At 39.9% G+C, this 15710-nt stretch overlaps 1 protein-coding gene across 1 annotated transcript; it reads left to right on the top strand.

Moving 5' to 3' along the window:
• Positions 1-9333: 9333 nt before the first annotated feature.
• LOC114505601 (DDB1- and CUL4-associated factor 8-like) lies at positions 9334-11263 on the top strand. Its single transcript, XM_036016318.1, has one exon. The coding sequence runs from the start codon at positions 9409-9411 to the stop codon at positions 11128-11130; it is 1722 nt and encodes a 573-aa protein (XP_035872211.1). The 5' UTR covers positions 9334-9408; the 3' UTR covers positions 11131-11263.
• Positions 11264-15710: the final 4447 nt, after the last annotated feature.

The raw sequence follows: 15710 nt of genomic DNA, 5'->3' as shown, positions 1-15710 counted from the left end.
ATGGAACTCCAACAACTAAGGAGTTAGGAAACATTCACCCAGACTGATAGGAGATGGGCAACCGAGCACAGAAGATGCACGGCAAGTCCGAAGACCATGTGGTGAGTTGGGGATGGCTGAGAGGACCTACAGCAAGGTGGCAGACTGCTTGAACAAGGCAGGGCTGGCTGAATGGGAAACTTAAGACTCAAAGCTAGCTGTAAACTATGGTGGGGGTTGCCACAGTGGGAGAAACTCTCAGTCTCACATGACAGAGTTTGTTGGAAAGTGGGGCTAGTCCCCAGAAAGCGAGCCTCATTGTTCCCTCTCTGACCCCTCCTCCACAGACAGCACCACAATGCAGCAACGAGGGTTGCCTCCACAGGATGAATACCTAAGGCCCCACCCCCTTATAACATAACAGGTGCACCAAGACAAAGAAATATGGCCCAAATGAAAGAACAGATCAGAATTTCAGAAAATCAGCTAAGCGACAAGGAGATAGCCAATCTATCTGATGCAGAGTTCAAAACACTGGTACTCAGGATGCTCACAGAACTGACTGAACTCAGTTGTACAATGAAGGAACAAATGAAGGCTATCCAAAGTGAAATAAAGCAAAATATTCAGGGAACCAACAGTGACAAGAAGGAAACCAGGACTCAAATCAACAATTTGGAACAAAAGGAAGAAATAAACTTCCAACTGGAACAGAATAAAGAAACAAGAATTCAAAAATAAAATGAGGAGAGGCTCAGGAGCCTCCGGGACAACTTTAAACATTCCAATATCTGAATAATAGGGGTGCCAGAAGGAGAAGAACAACAGCAAGAAATTGAAAACTTATTTGAACAAATAATGGACAACTTTCCCAATCTGATGAAGGAAATAGACTTCCAGGAAATCCAGAAGGTCCAGAGAGTCCCAAAGAAATTGGATTGAAAGAGGAACACACCAAGGCACTTTATCATTAAGTTACCCAAGATTAAAGGTAAAGAGAGAATCTTAAAAGCAGCAAGAGGAAAGGAGAGAGTTACCTACAAAGGAGTGCCCAGAATACTATCAGCTGATTTCTCAAAAGAAACCTTACAGGCAAGAAAGGGCTGGAAGAAGTATTTGAAGTCATGAAAGGCAAGGACCTTCATCCAGGATTACTCTATCCAGCAAAGCTATTATTTAGAATGGAAGGGCATATAAAGTGCTTCCCAGATAAGGTATTTGAAGTCAAGAAAGGCAAAGACCTCCATCCAAGATGACTCTATCCAGCAAAGCTATCATTTAGAATGGAAGAGCAGATAAAGTGCTTTCCAGTTAAGATCAAGTTCAAGGAGTTCATCCTCATCAAGCCCTTATTATATGAAATATTAAAGGGATTTATCTAAGAAAACAAAGAAGATCAAAACCTATGAACAGTAATATGACACCAAACTCACAACTATCAACAACTGAACCTAAAAAACAAAAACTAAGCAAACAACTAGAACAGGAACAGAACCAGATAAACGGAGATCACATGGAGGGTTTTCAATGGAGAAGGGGAGGGGAAGAATGGGGGGAGGTACAGGGAATAAGAAGCATACGTGGTAGGCATAAAATAGATAGGAACAGGTTAAGAATGGTATAGGAAACAGAGAAGTCAAAGAACTCATATGTACAACCCATGGACATGAACTAAGGGGCAATGCTGGAGGATTGGGGGGTGCAGGGCAGAGGGGGGATAAAGGAGAAAAACTGGGAAAACTGTAATAGCATAATCAATAAAATATACTTAAAAAAGATACTTGTTAACAAGGACATACTTTAAAAAAATGAAAGACTTGCTGATTCAGTTGCTATAAAATCCTACTGTCACAGGCCAGGTGGATGTTTTGAATTGAAAATCTACTGTCCAGGTGGATGTTTTGAATTGAAAAAAAGAAATTCTTAATTGAAATTCTTATTAAGCTCTCATATTGATATAATAACCAGCCATTAAAGCACCTTTAATAAGATAGAAGGACAGATATTAGAACAAAAATCATTATCCCTTCAGAACCCTTCCCTGCCCAATCAGAACCCTTCCTATTTAGCTTCAGATATTTGCAGATATGAAAAATTGGAACACTGGAAGTACAATTGCTCTGCACTTAATAAACAAAGGTACACAGAACTATAGCTAGTCTTAACACATTTAAATTTCTGTTTAGCTTTTTGGGTCTTACAGAAGTTACTTGGGTTAATTAACAAGAGAACATTAAGAAAAGGCAGAAGGGAAAATCAGTCGATTTCTTAACAAGGTGAACATTTTTAAAAGGTTATTGAGATAGAAGATTTATAAGTATTTGAAAAACACTTCAATGGATTTACTAACTAATCAGAAATTTGACAAAATTGGAAGCTGATTTTTGAAAGAATGATAGGAATACCTTGAAAGCCTCAACAGGTCTTCTTGCCAGGTTTTCAGAAATGTAAGCTCAACCCACTCACAGGGATCCAACCTTTTGGCGTCTGGGCCACACTGGAAGAAGAGTTGTCCTGGGGCCACACATTAAATATATTGTGACACATTATCAGAAAAAAAATCTCATCATGTTTTAAGTAAATTTACAATTTTGTGTTGGGCCACATTCACAGACATCCTGTGCTGCATGTGGCCTACAAGTCACAGGTTGGACACCCCTGCTACAATATGAGGCAGAAATAACTGAAGGGAAAAAAAAACTGGCACTTGCAAACACACAAGCGGTTAAAGTTGCTCACACCTGATACCTGCTCTTTCTCTTTCCCAGCCTCCTTAAAGTTGTCAAGAACACACAATGAAAGCTCTTGTGTCTTCTCTACAGTTATTAATGATTTGTTTATGTTGTGATATGTTTGTGAGATCCATTTTTATGTATGTACAGAATGGTGTATTCTGCCTCTAGATGGTATTCCTTCTAGTTTATAAAATTTTATTGGCTTAAAGGAATTGCATGTGTGTATAAATTAAGAAATAGAAACTATACCAAATATTTTAAGGTAATGTCATCTGGGAAAATACTTGACATCAAAAGTGGTTTAGGTTTGGTTGATATCTTTTAGAGTTATTAACATGAATTACATATGTTTGTTTTATCAGGATTTGCAAAAATAAGTTCACGTTATAGCTGTTACAACATTTGGCAAGAAAACAGTTTGAATAATAGTTGACTTTGAAACCTTATAGTTTTCCTAAGACTCAATAAAAAGTTACAAGTAAAATAAAAGTTTTTGATAAAACTTTTCAGTAATAAGTGTATTATATGGTATACCTATATGCCTAAACATAGTTTCCTAAAGTCTGTGGGTAACTTGAGACTCTTGAGATATTTTAAGTTACATGCTAAACATTATTAAGTATCTAGATATTTTGAAATAACATGAAATACTAAAACATTAACTGATCTAAGTTTCCCTACTTTTGGTTTCTTATTACAGAGAAGGTAAAAACTAAATTTGGATCCATTAATGAATATATCCTTTAGTAAATATGTTTATAAAAATTGTGAATATAGTTGCCAATGAAACAGCCTGTTTCCAGGAGTCATGAAATTTATTCAGAAATTTGTCAACCTCAAGAATGCTACTTTTTATTTTTTGTCACTAGAAGTTACAGTTTGTGAAAGTTAAAAATTCTATGTAGGAAAGAACTTATGTTTTTGGTAATAGGGAGTATAAGGTATGGAGATAAATTTTAGAGGAAATTAAAAGTACATGGTTTTCTCTAAAATTGGTGACTTTTGAATGAGTTAAGAGAGGAAAACCAAGAGGGATGCAAAAAGTTGTAGCTTTATGAAGAGAAATCTTGAGAGGAAATTTTATGTATGAATAAGATTGGAATAAATGTCCTCGACTGGTATGGTTCAGTTGATTGAGTGTCACCTGGTAACCAAAGGGTTGCTGGGTTGAATCCCAGTCAGGGCACATGCCTGGGTTGCGGGCCAGGTCCCCAGTGTGGGGTGCATAAGAGGCAACCACACATTGATGTTTCTCTACCTTTCTTTTTCCCTCCCTTCACCTTTGTCTAAAAATAAATAAATAAAATCTTTAAAAAACAACTTAGAAAAAGGTTGGAATAAGTTTAATTAAGTAGAGTTATTTAAATATCACATGTAAGTTGATGCAAAACCAGAGCTTGGTTATTTTGGAGGGACAAAGTTTTTGGCTTACTTTTTCTGTGTTATTGTTCTCCTCTCTATACATTACTTTTTCTATACAAAGCAAGTACTCTTTGTTTCATTAAAATAATTCTGTGTTATATTGTGTTAATGAGTTTCTTGATTACTTAAGAAAATAATCTTCTCAATCCTAAGAACTAAATTTTTGCTAACCTGTATTTGTTTGATACTTTTGATTGTCACTGTGGGTAAATAATAATAAAATATTGTTTTATAAAGATATATGATGTTTTGGTCAAATATGTTTGAAAATTTCAATGTGTTTGATTTTGGAATGAGATATTTTCACATCCTGGAAATGGCTTTGGTTTATTCCAATGGGCCCCTATCATACCTCAAAGATTATTTTCTGTTTCTTAATAAGAGAAATTTTAAACTAATTAAGCCTATTTGATGTTCTGAAGTTACACAGGAAGTTTTGTCAAAGAAATAATAATTATGTTTTATTCATATACATGTATTTTATTATTAAAGTGGATATTATAGAGATTATAGAAAAATCTCCAAGAGTCTACAAAGTTCGGATATATTCACACTGTAATTCTAATTGTTACCTTGGAATGTTATGTGTTACAGCAAAGCAAAATGTTTTGTAATTCGTTTATCATCAGTTCTATAACCATATCATTTCAAGTTTTGTCACTTATAGACTGTTTTTGTTTTACTCTAATGTTTTTACAAATATGCTTCATCTTAAAGATCCATAGAAAGGACTTGGACTTATTTTAATTAAATATTTCAGAGAATAAATTTTCAGATCATACCTTTGAATTGGATGCTAATTCATAGAACTCTAAAGAACAACTGAATTTATGGAAATACTGCAAAATAATCAGGATAAAAAATAATTATATAGGACTGAATGAACTGAGGATAATAATGTTTTTAAATTTTGATTTGATTTTTAAATCTTTTTTTTGTTTGTTTTTGAGAGATAAGGGAACTTGTATCTCTTAGAGAAATTTGGTACATTATACCTTTGTAAGCAATCTTGAAGCATTTATATTTTCTCCTACCTAATCCCTCTGGAATCTGGAACCTCTCAATGGCATTTTTATTTTTATGGCAATGTGGTTGTTTGCATGAAATCAATAATAATCTGTTCTTTTTATAACATGACACACTTGGAAACTGGTTTCATTAACCACGATTTTGGCTGGAATGTGATGTTTGAGAGATACATGCATAGATTCTTGATGTCACCAGAAAATTGAAGAAATTGACTTTAGAAGCCAATAAAATCTCCTTGGAAAAACAGCGTGGTAACTTACTTACATGGTTCTTAGCAGTCTTTCCAGGTTAAAACAAAACAACAAAGGTTGCTTTCCTGGGACATGGCAAACATGAGGAATACACTCAGATTTATAGGTGTGGCATGCAAAATCTGGCAACTATGTGGTTTGGCCTCTTTATACTGAGAGATTAATTAAAGTTCAATCTGGAGATTTCTTATGAGATTCTGTTTGTACAGGCAGCTAGGAGTTAACAAAAGAGAAGAGAGCTGCACTGCCTCGGCCTGGTTGAGTCTGAAAGTGACCCTTAATCTGGCTTAAGTCTGGACATTACAGCTTCAGAAACTCCAGGGGATAGCCAAATGCCAGCTAGGATGATTAATACCCCTCCATCCAATGTAGAGAGGAAGAATTAGCTTTCCAATCTCCCCCAGGTACAACCTGTCCACTTGCCAGGACTATGGGGGAGAGGAATAAAGGGAAAGTTCTCAGTTGTGCATATTCATGGTAGGAACCAAGATGGCAACCATAAAGGGGAGGTGGGTAGCCTGAAAAAAGTATTGGATTGCATGAGGGCATGAAACCCTGGAAGGTATAGGAAAGAGATTAGATAAGGGGAGGATCCAGCAAAAGCCAGCAAAGGAATAGGAAAGAGATCGGCCACTTGGAATGAAAGCCTGCATTTCAGATGACCAAGATAATATAATCAAAGCTTAACAAAGGTCCTTTTAAGTAGCAAGTATTCACCAGTTCATTCACATTACGCTTTCTCTCCATTGTGGCCATGTGGGCCCAGCAACTAAGCTCCCCCAACCTTGGGTGGGCTCCAAGTGTGGGCCTGGGTGCAGCAGCACAATGCCAGCTGGAGTGCAGCTGAGAAGAGACCTGATGGGGACAAAGACTGAGCTGGACTAACCTTTGCCATGGACTAAATTCAACTATGACAGCTTCTGATGCCCTGCCGATGATGGGTAATTGCACAACATCTCTGGACCCTGGCCCTCCTTCAGGCCTTGGTGAAGACAAGGCTGGACTTTGTCCACAGAGCAGCAGAGCTAAGCCATCTGGTCACAGATGAGACAGTGAGAACCTGGAGATAGTCCTTTGCTTTTACCTCAATAAAAATATCACCAGTATGCCACATCCTCCCATGCATGTGTCCCAGGAATGCTTTTCTTATGACTCCATGGAAGAGCCTCATTTCCACCAGCACCAATTCAGCAAAGCAGATTTAAGAAAGCCTATATGATCAATTGCTATTATTGTTGTATTTGTGCAAATAATCAAGCCAATTTATTGAAACTAGACATGCCAGAAATAGTGTTAATTTGACTACCTTTCAGAAAAATGAGGGTGAGTTTTAGGGATAGAAATGGTGTTTCCATAGAATCTATAATACACAGTTGTGAGTATTAGACTCTAGTTTGGTTCATTGTCTTTCACTTTTATTTTTCGCCTATAAATGTGACTGGATCCTGAATTGTTCTAGTTTTCTTAAATATGTGGTTATAACACCTCAAACTAATGTTCCATTTTTCTCCTGTTCTTTGACTTGGAATTACTGAGAACTAACACCACCCCCAGCCTTGCAATTTGCACTTGCAAATGACATTAGATGAATTGAGAAATAAGAATCTCAGAGACTAATGCAGTGTAAGCTGTGCAGACTTTTCCTGAGCACCTATGACACCACCTGAGATATTCAACTGCAGACCAGGGGAATCTATCAGGTAGTTACTGCCTGCTTTCATTCCAGCCAAGGAAACTCTGAACCTCACATCTAGAAATCTCAACACACAGCCTTGCAGACTGGGAAAGTGGTTTATAATCTGCTCTAATCATTAGCTTTGTTTTATCTTCTTTCTATTTTGATAGACATAGTTCTTGTTAAATACCTATTTCCTACTTACACAATAATAGGCCTACCTGCATTACCACCTCCTGAAATGAAACTCAGCAACGTAACTGAACTGACTTCTCCGGACTAAATGATTGAATCAATGAAACGTGGGGCAATCCACCAACTTAACTTCTGGAATGTAAAACTTTAAGATTCAAAGGCGGGACTGAAGGCACCAAAATTCTGCTACCCTGAAGTTTCTTTTGAGGACACTGATTTTAAGCTGTTTATTAAGAAGCAAAATATTCAGAAACTCAGAGAGAAACTTTGACCCTCCCCCCCTTTCCTGCTCAAGAGATTCAGGCAGAGAAACATGCTTCAGGAAAGGCATTTTAGGATGTTTGCCTTAGCCTAATTTGAATTAAGTATGGTAAACAACAGGGCTTAAAGCAGGTAGCTTTGACTAGATATACCCTGTGCCCCATCCTTTCTGAGTGGCCAAGGAAGGATTTTCCTCCCTTGCATGAGTATGTGTTCTGCTATTCTTTTCTAAATAGTTTTATTGCATATGAAAACTATAAACATCTGCATAAAAATGATATTATGGACTATTCTTCCCTCACTTGTTTTTATTCATCATTGTTTTAAGATCCACTCATATTGCTGTATTTAATTTTAATTCATGAATCCTCATTTTTGTACATTATCCCATTATAGAAACATATGCCAAATTATTCATCTATGTTACTCTTGATAGGCTTTCAGGTGGTTTTCAGGTTGCTGTGCTGTTCTCTACAGAACACTGTGAATGTTCTTTTATGTTTCCTGGCATTATTATAGCGTTGGGAGTGTTCTCTCTTTTCAGAAGACTATATACTTTTATGTTTAATCAGCTTTCCATTGATCTTGCAATTACTCTGAGGAAAATCTTGTTTTTTGCACTCAGCAGTTTACTGTAGCCCTTCAAAAATTTACTGACATCATCCTAGATAATTAATTTGCCAAAGCTCTGAAGGTAACATAACAAGCACAATTAAGTCTTTGAAGAAATTTCTTTGTCTAAAAGCCCCCACCCGCAAGCCTCTTACCTATTTTGGGAAGTATTTACAATATTATGATACCTTTATAACATCACAGAATTCCTTCTTCATGACTTTATGGTGTTGTTCTCCAAGACTCTTAAGCTGAACAACCCCCTCCCCCCCCAAAAAATACAGAGGCTCTCTGGTGGAGGAAGAAAGACCTGTGCTTCCATTTCAAATTAGTGATGTAGTCACTATTTCAATGTCTACGTTAAACTGACTGGTTAATATCAGCTTTGATGACACAGAGGGTCTAAATTACTCTTCTCACTAAAAAAGCCTGCCACAGTTAACGGAAAAACAAAATATAGGACACATATTTAAATTTGCTATTCAAATGAATAATACATATCTTTATTAGAAGGCATGCCTAAGGCAACATTTTGGAAGTGCTGAAAAGGTATTCATTTTTAAATCCAAAATGCAATTACCTAGGCGTTGTGCTTTATTATTTGTCAACCCTATGGCTTTTCTACCAATTAGAGTTTTCAAAATTCCCCTTCAAGTGTTTGATTTGCTGAAGATATTGTTTGCATTTCAGGAACTCACTATCTGTGGGGTCCTTAGCAGTCTCACATTGCATTTGACTATTCATTTCAGAACTGTACATTACCTTCCATCAAAGTACCGGGAGGCTTAGGGCAAGTGTTTTTCCCGAGGAGGAGGGGCTTTGTGGCAAGTTCTCTAATAAGAATGCCTCCCAAGTGAAATATATTTCAATATTCAAAAGAAAGAGCAGCAAGCACACTAGCTGACACTTTAAGAGAGCTGCGTGGACCGGCCTCTGGGACTGGATAATGAAAAACCTAAACCAAACTAAAAAAAAAACCCTGAGCAGCCCGAATAACCGCAAGACTGTACCTAGGAAGAAGTCTTTTGAACCTCATCGGCTCCCATACAAAGGACGGCCTTTGCCAGTTATTGTACTTCCGGTGCTTATCTACCCGAAATGGTGCTTCACCTTTAGGCCTATTCTCTTCTATGCTGACTTGTCCGCACCTGTGGCTGTTGTGCCCCAGCAGAACACACCTGGGAGCTGTTCTCCAGTTGTCTAGGACTTTCACCGCTACAGCCCGCGGCTACAGCTATCATCCTCTGAGATGTCTGGTAACGGGGGCGGCGCAATTGGCCCAGAGGAGCTTTCGGAAGCTGAGGCCAAGATGGAGACCTCGTCAAATCTCCATTCGATTCCTGAACCTCAAATGAACTTGAGATTGACCAGAGACGGTGACGGAGCCCAGGATGGTAGTGTTCCCATCCTTGCCAGCCCAGAAAGTCAAGGCACAGTTGTGGAAAACATCAGTGGCAAAGACACACTCGAGCACGGTGATGGCGGACTAAGACGAGAAGTAGAGGAAGGTGAGGAAGACGCGGCAGAAGACCAGAGTCAGGTACCGTGCGATGAGAGCAACCCTGGTCAGTCTTTATCAGATGAGGCTCGGGCCCTGGAGGACTGGGTGTCGTCAGAGACCTCTGCCCTGCCCCGCCCTCGTTGGAACGTCCTTACTGCTCTTCGAGATCGGCAGCTGGGGTCAAGCGCCCGCTTTGTGTATGAGGCCTGTGGGGCAAGAGTGTTTGTGCAGCGTTTCTGCTTACAGTATGAGCTAGAAGGTCACCGTGGTTGTGTCAACAGTGTTCACTTTAACCAGCGTGGTACCTGGCTGGCCAGTAGCAGTGATGACCTGACAGTGATAGTTTGGGATTGGGCCCGCCAGCAGCCAGTCCTGAACTTTGAAAGTGGTCACAGAAATAACGTCTTTCAGGCCAAGTTCCTTCCCAATTGTGGCGATTCCACCCTGGCCACGTGTGCCCGTGATGGGCAGGTACGGGTGGCACAGCTACCTGCTCTGCCGCACAGCAGCTTCTCTAAGCAGGTGGCCCAACATAGGGGAGCCAGCCACAAGCTGGCTCTGGAGCCAGACTCCCCTTTTAAGTTCCTGACCTCAGGTGAAGACGCCGTTGTCTTTGCCATTGACCTCAGACAAGAGCAGCCGGCTTCAAAAGTGGTGGTAACAAAAGAGAATTGGAGGAAAGTGGGACTCTATACGATCTCTGTGAATCCTGCCAATACTTACCAGTTTGCTGTGGGTGGAATGGACCAGTTTGTAAGAATTTATGACCAGAGGAAAATTGATGAGAATGAGAATAATGGAGTACTCAAGAAGTTCTGTCCTCATCACCTGGTCAGCTGTGACGCTGGAGTACACATCACCTGCCTGGTGTACAGCCATGATGGCACAGAGGTCCTGGCCAGTTACACGGATGAAGATATTTACCTCTTCCACTCCTCTAGCTGTGATGGGGCCCAGTATGCTAAGAGATATAAGGGGCACAGAAATCGTGTCACCGTTAAAGGTGTTAATTTCTATGGCCCTGGGAGTGAGTTTGTGGTGAGCGGTAGTGATGATGGGCACATCTTCCTCTGGGAGAAATCATCCTGTCAGATCATTCAGCTCCTGGAGAGAGGGGACAGGGCAGGTACTGTAAACTGCCTTGAGCCCCACCCTTACCTCCCTGTGATGGCGACCAGTGGCCTAGACCATGATGCCAAGATCTGGGCACCCACAGCGAAAGATCCCACTCAGCTTCTTGGGTTAAAGGATGTGATTAAGAAGAACAAGCAGGAACGAGATAGAGACATGTTGGGCCATGCTGAAGTGTTTGACCCAAGCCTGCTGTCATTCCTCATGCATCACCTGGCACATACAGGTTCTCACCCTGAGGACAGTGACTGGATACCTCGCTCAGTTGGACTCGTGGAAGCAGAGTCGCATCCGTCTCCCCATTCCACAGATGTATCCGAGGATGAGGCCACGGACTAAGCACAAATAACAGGGACAGGACCAAGAACATGTGCAGCGCCTGCCATCCTGAATGCTGCATACCTGATCCAGCTAGATGTCACCGCAGTAGGCTGGACTTTCAAGTTTGAAATTCAGATTGACTAATAGATTTGCCTTTTCTTCTTTTATTTTCCACAGTTAAAACCACCTTTCATTTCTATCCTGTGCTTTCCATCTTTCCTTTCTCACATGCTTCTTCCCTTATTCCTTTCCTCTCACTAGGTCTCTTTATTCCTCTTTCTTTATCCCTTCTGTGTGCATGTGAAAACAATTTATTGATGGCTCACTTTGTTTCTTGTCTTATGGTATACCTGTAAGGGTTCCCAGTTCTGGTGAAAATATTTAGAGCCTTATTGAATCTATCTTAACCATTTCTGACACTGAAACCGGCACCTTTCTTTCATCATTAGTAGTATGTTAGTAAGTTCTTGGGTTGACCTGAAAATTTTACAGATGTGTTTATACTTTAAAGCGAGTGAGATTAAGTACATTCACACATGTCCAAACCTGTGTGTACTGACACATTCTCACAGAGAGAAGGAAGGGAGTGCGAGAATGGAAAATGGAGAGAAAAGGGAAAATGGTTAGATAGATGCATAGGAAGTAAATTTATCTGTCTAGAATTAATAACTTTGTGTTGTTTCTGTTTTCTGAATCCATGTATTGGCACTGCTGAATTGTACTTTGATGGGGCTGGTAAGGATTAAGTGTAGTAGCCTGACACTCTTTGCCTGATACTTTGAATACTCGTGAACTTGTATGGCTGAGAACTCCCACAGGATTATCATCCACAGAGTTCTCTTGGGACAACCATCTCCTAGAATGTACCAGTCAGGAGTATAAGAATTTTTAATATTTGAAATATTCTAAAATACATATACATTTGCACCAACTTTAAGAAGAACTTCCAGTTTCAATAAAGAGTAGTTTCTACTTACAGATAAGTTTTGTGATATCATTGTGTGAAATATCCCATTTGACATCAATGCATTGCTTAAAATTGTTTTCGAGGAGTTAAATTGCTTTTAAAACTCTTTTGTTTTAAGTCTTATTTAATATAAATATTGGGTGCAGGAGGTCCAGTTGGTGTGCAATAAGTGTTTCAGTTTTACACCTGTTACTTGTCTTGGTGATGCAGAGGCCCTCCTTGCCCCCAACACCCCTGGGAAGTATAACCCACCCTGCTTTGCAGATGTTTGTTGGTAAAGATGGATGTGATAAAACATCCTGTGCCCTGACAACAGTTTTCTTGGCTAATGCTCCTTAAATTGACATTATCTCCAGGCCCTTGAGCGCAGTTGGAGAAGTATATATAATGAGATAACACTTTAGAATGGAAAATTACATGTCCAAAATTTCTGCTGGCTGAGATTCAAAGTTAGGGACAGCTGCCTAGGATTCTAGCCCCGTGGGGTAGCCCTACCAAGCTCTGCTGTCAGGAAAGGATGTTAAATGCCCCTAAAGGACACATGAGCCTGAAGGATGCACTGTGGTTTAAAACGTGCCGTAAGGAAAGCAGAGTTAAAACTAGAATCCTAGGTTCAGGGCAATCCCGCACAATTGGGTGGGATGTATAATGGCAAGAACATCAACACATTAAAAAAAAAGGGAAAGAATGTTTGAAATTTCCAGTGACAGTGGGTGGCTGTGAGAACAATGGCAAGGGGCGGGGGGGGGGCGGGGGATAAGTGCCTAGTTCTTTTGCCACCTGCTATTCGGCACAGTTTCTCTCTATTGGTGGGGGTGGGGTGGAGGAGGGACACAGGATTCATAGGGAAGGGGTTGTGCTCTGAACTAAAACCTTCCTCAGGTTTCCCTGCGTGGCTGTGGGACTGCTTGTGCAAGAAGAAGAGGCACTTGGAGCCACATTTGGAAGGCAAGGGCAAAGTAGTAACCCCATTTGGTTTATGCTCAGAAAGTAGGGCAGAGGCACATTGGTACTTACCTACTGGCTTACCTTAGTGTGAGGCAGCAGCCGGGCCCACAGCCACAGCAACCCCCTTCAGATCTTTCTTCAGCTTCAGCAGCTCCATAAGAAGACTGCCCACTTCTCCTTCCCGCTCTCATGCCACCTTGGCTGGAGGCCTGGGGGCAGTGGAAGATCAGTGTGGGCCCCAGTTTGTCCTTGTGGGTTCTGGTTATTCCTCACAGGTTCCAGTCTATCTTTGCTTCCCCCACTGCATATCCACCTATCTCTCCTTCCTGAATGCTGTGCTGAGCCCAGGCTCCAGCACCTGGAGCAAAGACAAAAGCCTCACGAACACTGACTGCTTAACCAGGCTCCACACTTAATACTGTCTGGTTCCAATAATGAGTCACCTCTCTTTGGACCCTGAAGGAAGCAGCCATAACCACCTGTTTGGGTTGAGTAAATCACCAGATTATGTAGACAATTTGCCATTTGGAAGAGTTTATTACTCTAAAGAGAGGCGTTTGAGTTGCTTAGTATAAATAGATACACAGATAGATAACAGGGAGTGAAATAATTTAAAAAATAAATTTAGGATTATAGATGGCAACCAAGATCATAGTGTAGATCCTAGAAAAGGAACCGGTAGACATGAACTAAGGGGGGTGCTGGAAAGTTGTGGGGTACAGGGCAAAGGGGAAGATAGAGGGGAAAGAGTTTGAAAACTCTTATAGCATAATCGATAAAATACACTTAAAAAACTAAACATTAAAATGGCTATAAATTTGCAACTATCAACAACTGAATCAGAAACAAGCAAAGCAGGAGAACAGAAACAGAATCATAGATATGGAGATCAAATGGAGGGTTATCAGTTGGGAGGGGGAAGGGAAAGAATGTGGGAAAAGGTGCAAGGATTAAGAAGTACGAATTGGTAGGTACAGAATAGACAGGAGGAGGGTTCAGAACAGTATAGGGAAAGGAATGGCTAAAGAACTTAAACACACAATCCATGGGTGTGAACTAAGCAGGGGGTTACCAGAGGGAATGGGGAATAGTGGGTGGAGGGGTTAAACAAGGAAAAATTGGAACATCTGTAATAGTATAATCATTAAAACATTTTTAAAAAAAATTTATGGGATATAATATAGACTGAGGCAAATGTAAGTTTACAATTGTGAGTATGTGAAACATAGCATTTATTCTTATATGATTATTTACTATTATCATACTATTTTCCATATGAACTGTAAACCTTTGGCCACCCTGTATTATTATAGATACATTTTTATAAGATGATCAAGTATTCTATTATATTGAATTCATTCATATGTATTCTAAGTTGATAAATGTCAACTAGAACATAAGATTCAACTTTAAATGCATACCTGAATTTTCTTGAGTTTTAAGCATCACAGACAAAAAATGTTCATTTATTACCATGGAAGAAAAATGGATGATAACATTGCACTCCTCCGATCATGAATAGCTGGAAAAATTGACAGAATTTGTGAAACAGCTCTTCAGATTTGAATAATTGCATAATCCCTGGGAGAAGGAAAAGAAAGATGAGCCCTACAATATCCCAATATTTCAGCTGTGTGCTTTTGCTAAACTCTGGCAGCCAGGAGATGAAACCAAACTGAGCAGAGGAATTTCCAAGCTTAAGAGACAAATACAAAAGTTTGGAAGGCTGAAATGGCTGCAGTTTGTGGGGCAGAGTAGCAAGGCAGAGAGATTATGCACTGAATGAGTTCCATATATCTGAATTGGGGTCTTCATGAATGTTTGGCTGAATGTGTCATATGTGTATGGTGAGACTTCACAGGGCCAGGCAAAGAACAGCTATCAGAGAGGTATAAAGTGAACATTTCTCAAGTTCACATGAAACAAGAACATAACCCAAATATAGTAGCCTTATCACCTGAGAGTTCAGTAGAGACCCCAGAAAGGCCGCATTATAGAAGGAATTTTATACTAACCTTAGAATAAAAGCTAACCTAGACCTATCCTAACAAAGCTTAGAAAAATGTCTCAGTAAGAAAATGCTGATATGCAAGTACATAAATGTTCAAATGAAACTCAATATTCTCTCAAGGAAAACAACAAAATCTTGACACATTAACATACGAGTAAATATGGGGGGGGTAATGCAACAACAAAAACAAAATGGAACTATCTTCTGAAGGGCAGGCCCCTTCTAATATAGGCTTCCCCCACTAGGTGAGGGTTTTAGGAACTCTGTATCAGTGTACCAGCTGGCATTATTGTGAGAGGCTGCGATTGGCTTCAGTGAATTTTTTGAAGACTCCATGCATTTGCCCATTTCATGATGGGTGATATATGAGCACACCTGCCCACACTGAGCTGAGTGTTCAGCAGTTTTTGACCAAAGTCTGCACAATTACTGTGGCCCACACTCCCTATTCACCCAATCTTGCCCCTGGTGACTTTTTTTGTTCCCCCGGATGAAAACAGTCCTCAAAGGGAAACATTTTGCTGATGTGCAAGAGGTGAAGCAAAAAAACAAACAAAAAATGGCAGAAGCACTAAAAAGCATCAAGATTGAGTTCAAAAACTGTTTTGAGCAGTGGAAAAAACATCTCAATAGGGGTATTGCATCAAATGGAGAGTATTCTGAAGGTGACTG

Source organism: Phyllostomus discolor, chromosome X (genome assembly GCF_004126475.2).
Source record: "Phyllostomus discolor isolate MPI-MPIP mPhyDis1 chromosome X, mPhyDis1.pri.v3, whole genome shotgun sequence".
Taxonomy (NCBI): Eukaryota; Metazoa; Chordata; class Mammalia; order Chiroptera; family Phyllostomidae; genus Phyllostomus; species Phyllostomus discolor.
The sequence above is the reverse complement of the archived record's forward strand: the minus strand, read 5'-3'. Positions and strand labels throughout refer to the sequence as shown.

What these genes read in the sequence shown, in the direction of transcription:
- LOC114505601 (XM_036016318.1), top strand. Translation starts at nt 9,409, where the DNA reads ATGTCTGGTAACGGGGGCGGCGCAATTGGCCCAGAGGAGCTTTCGGAA.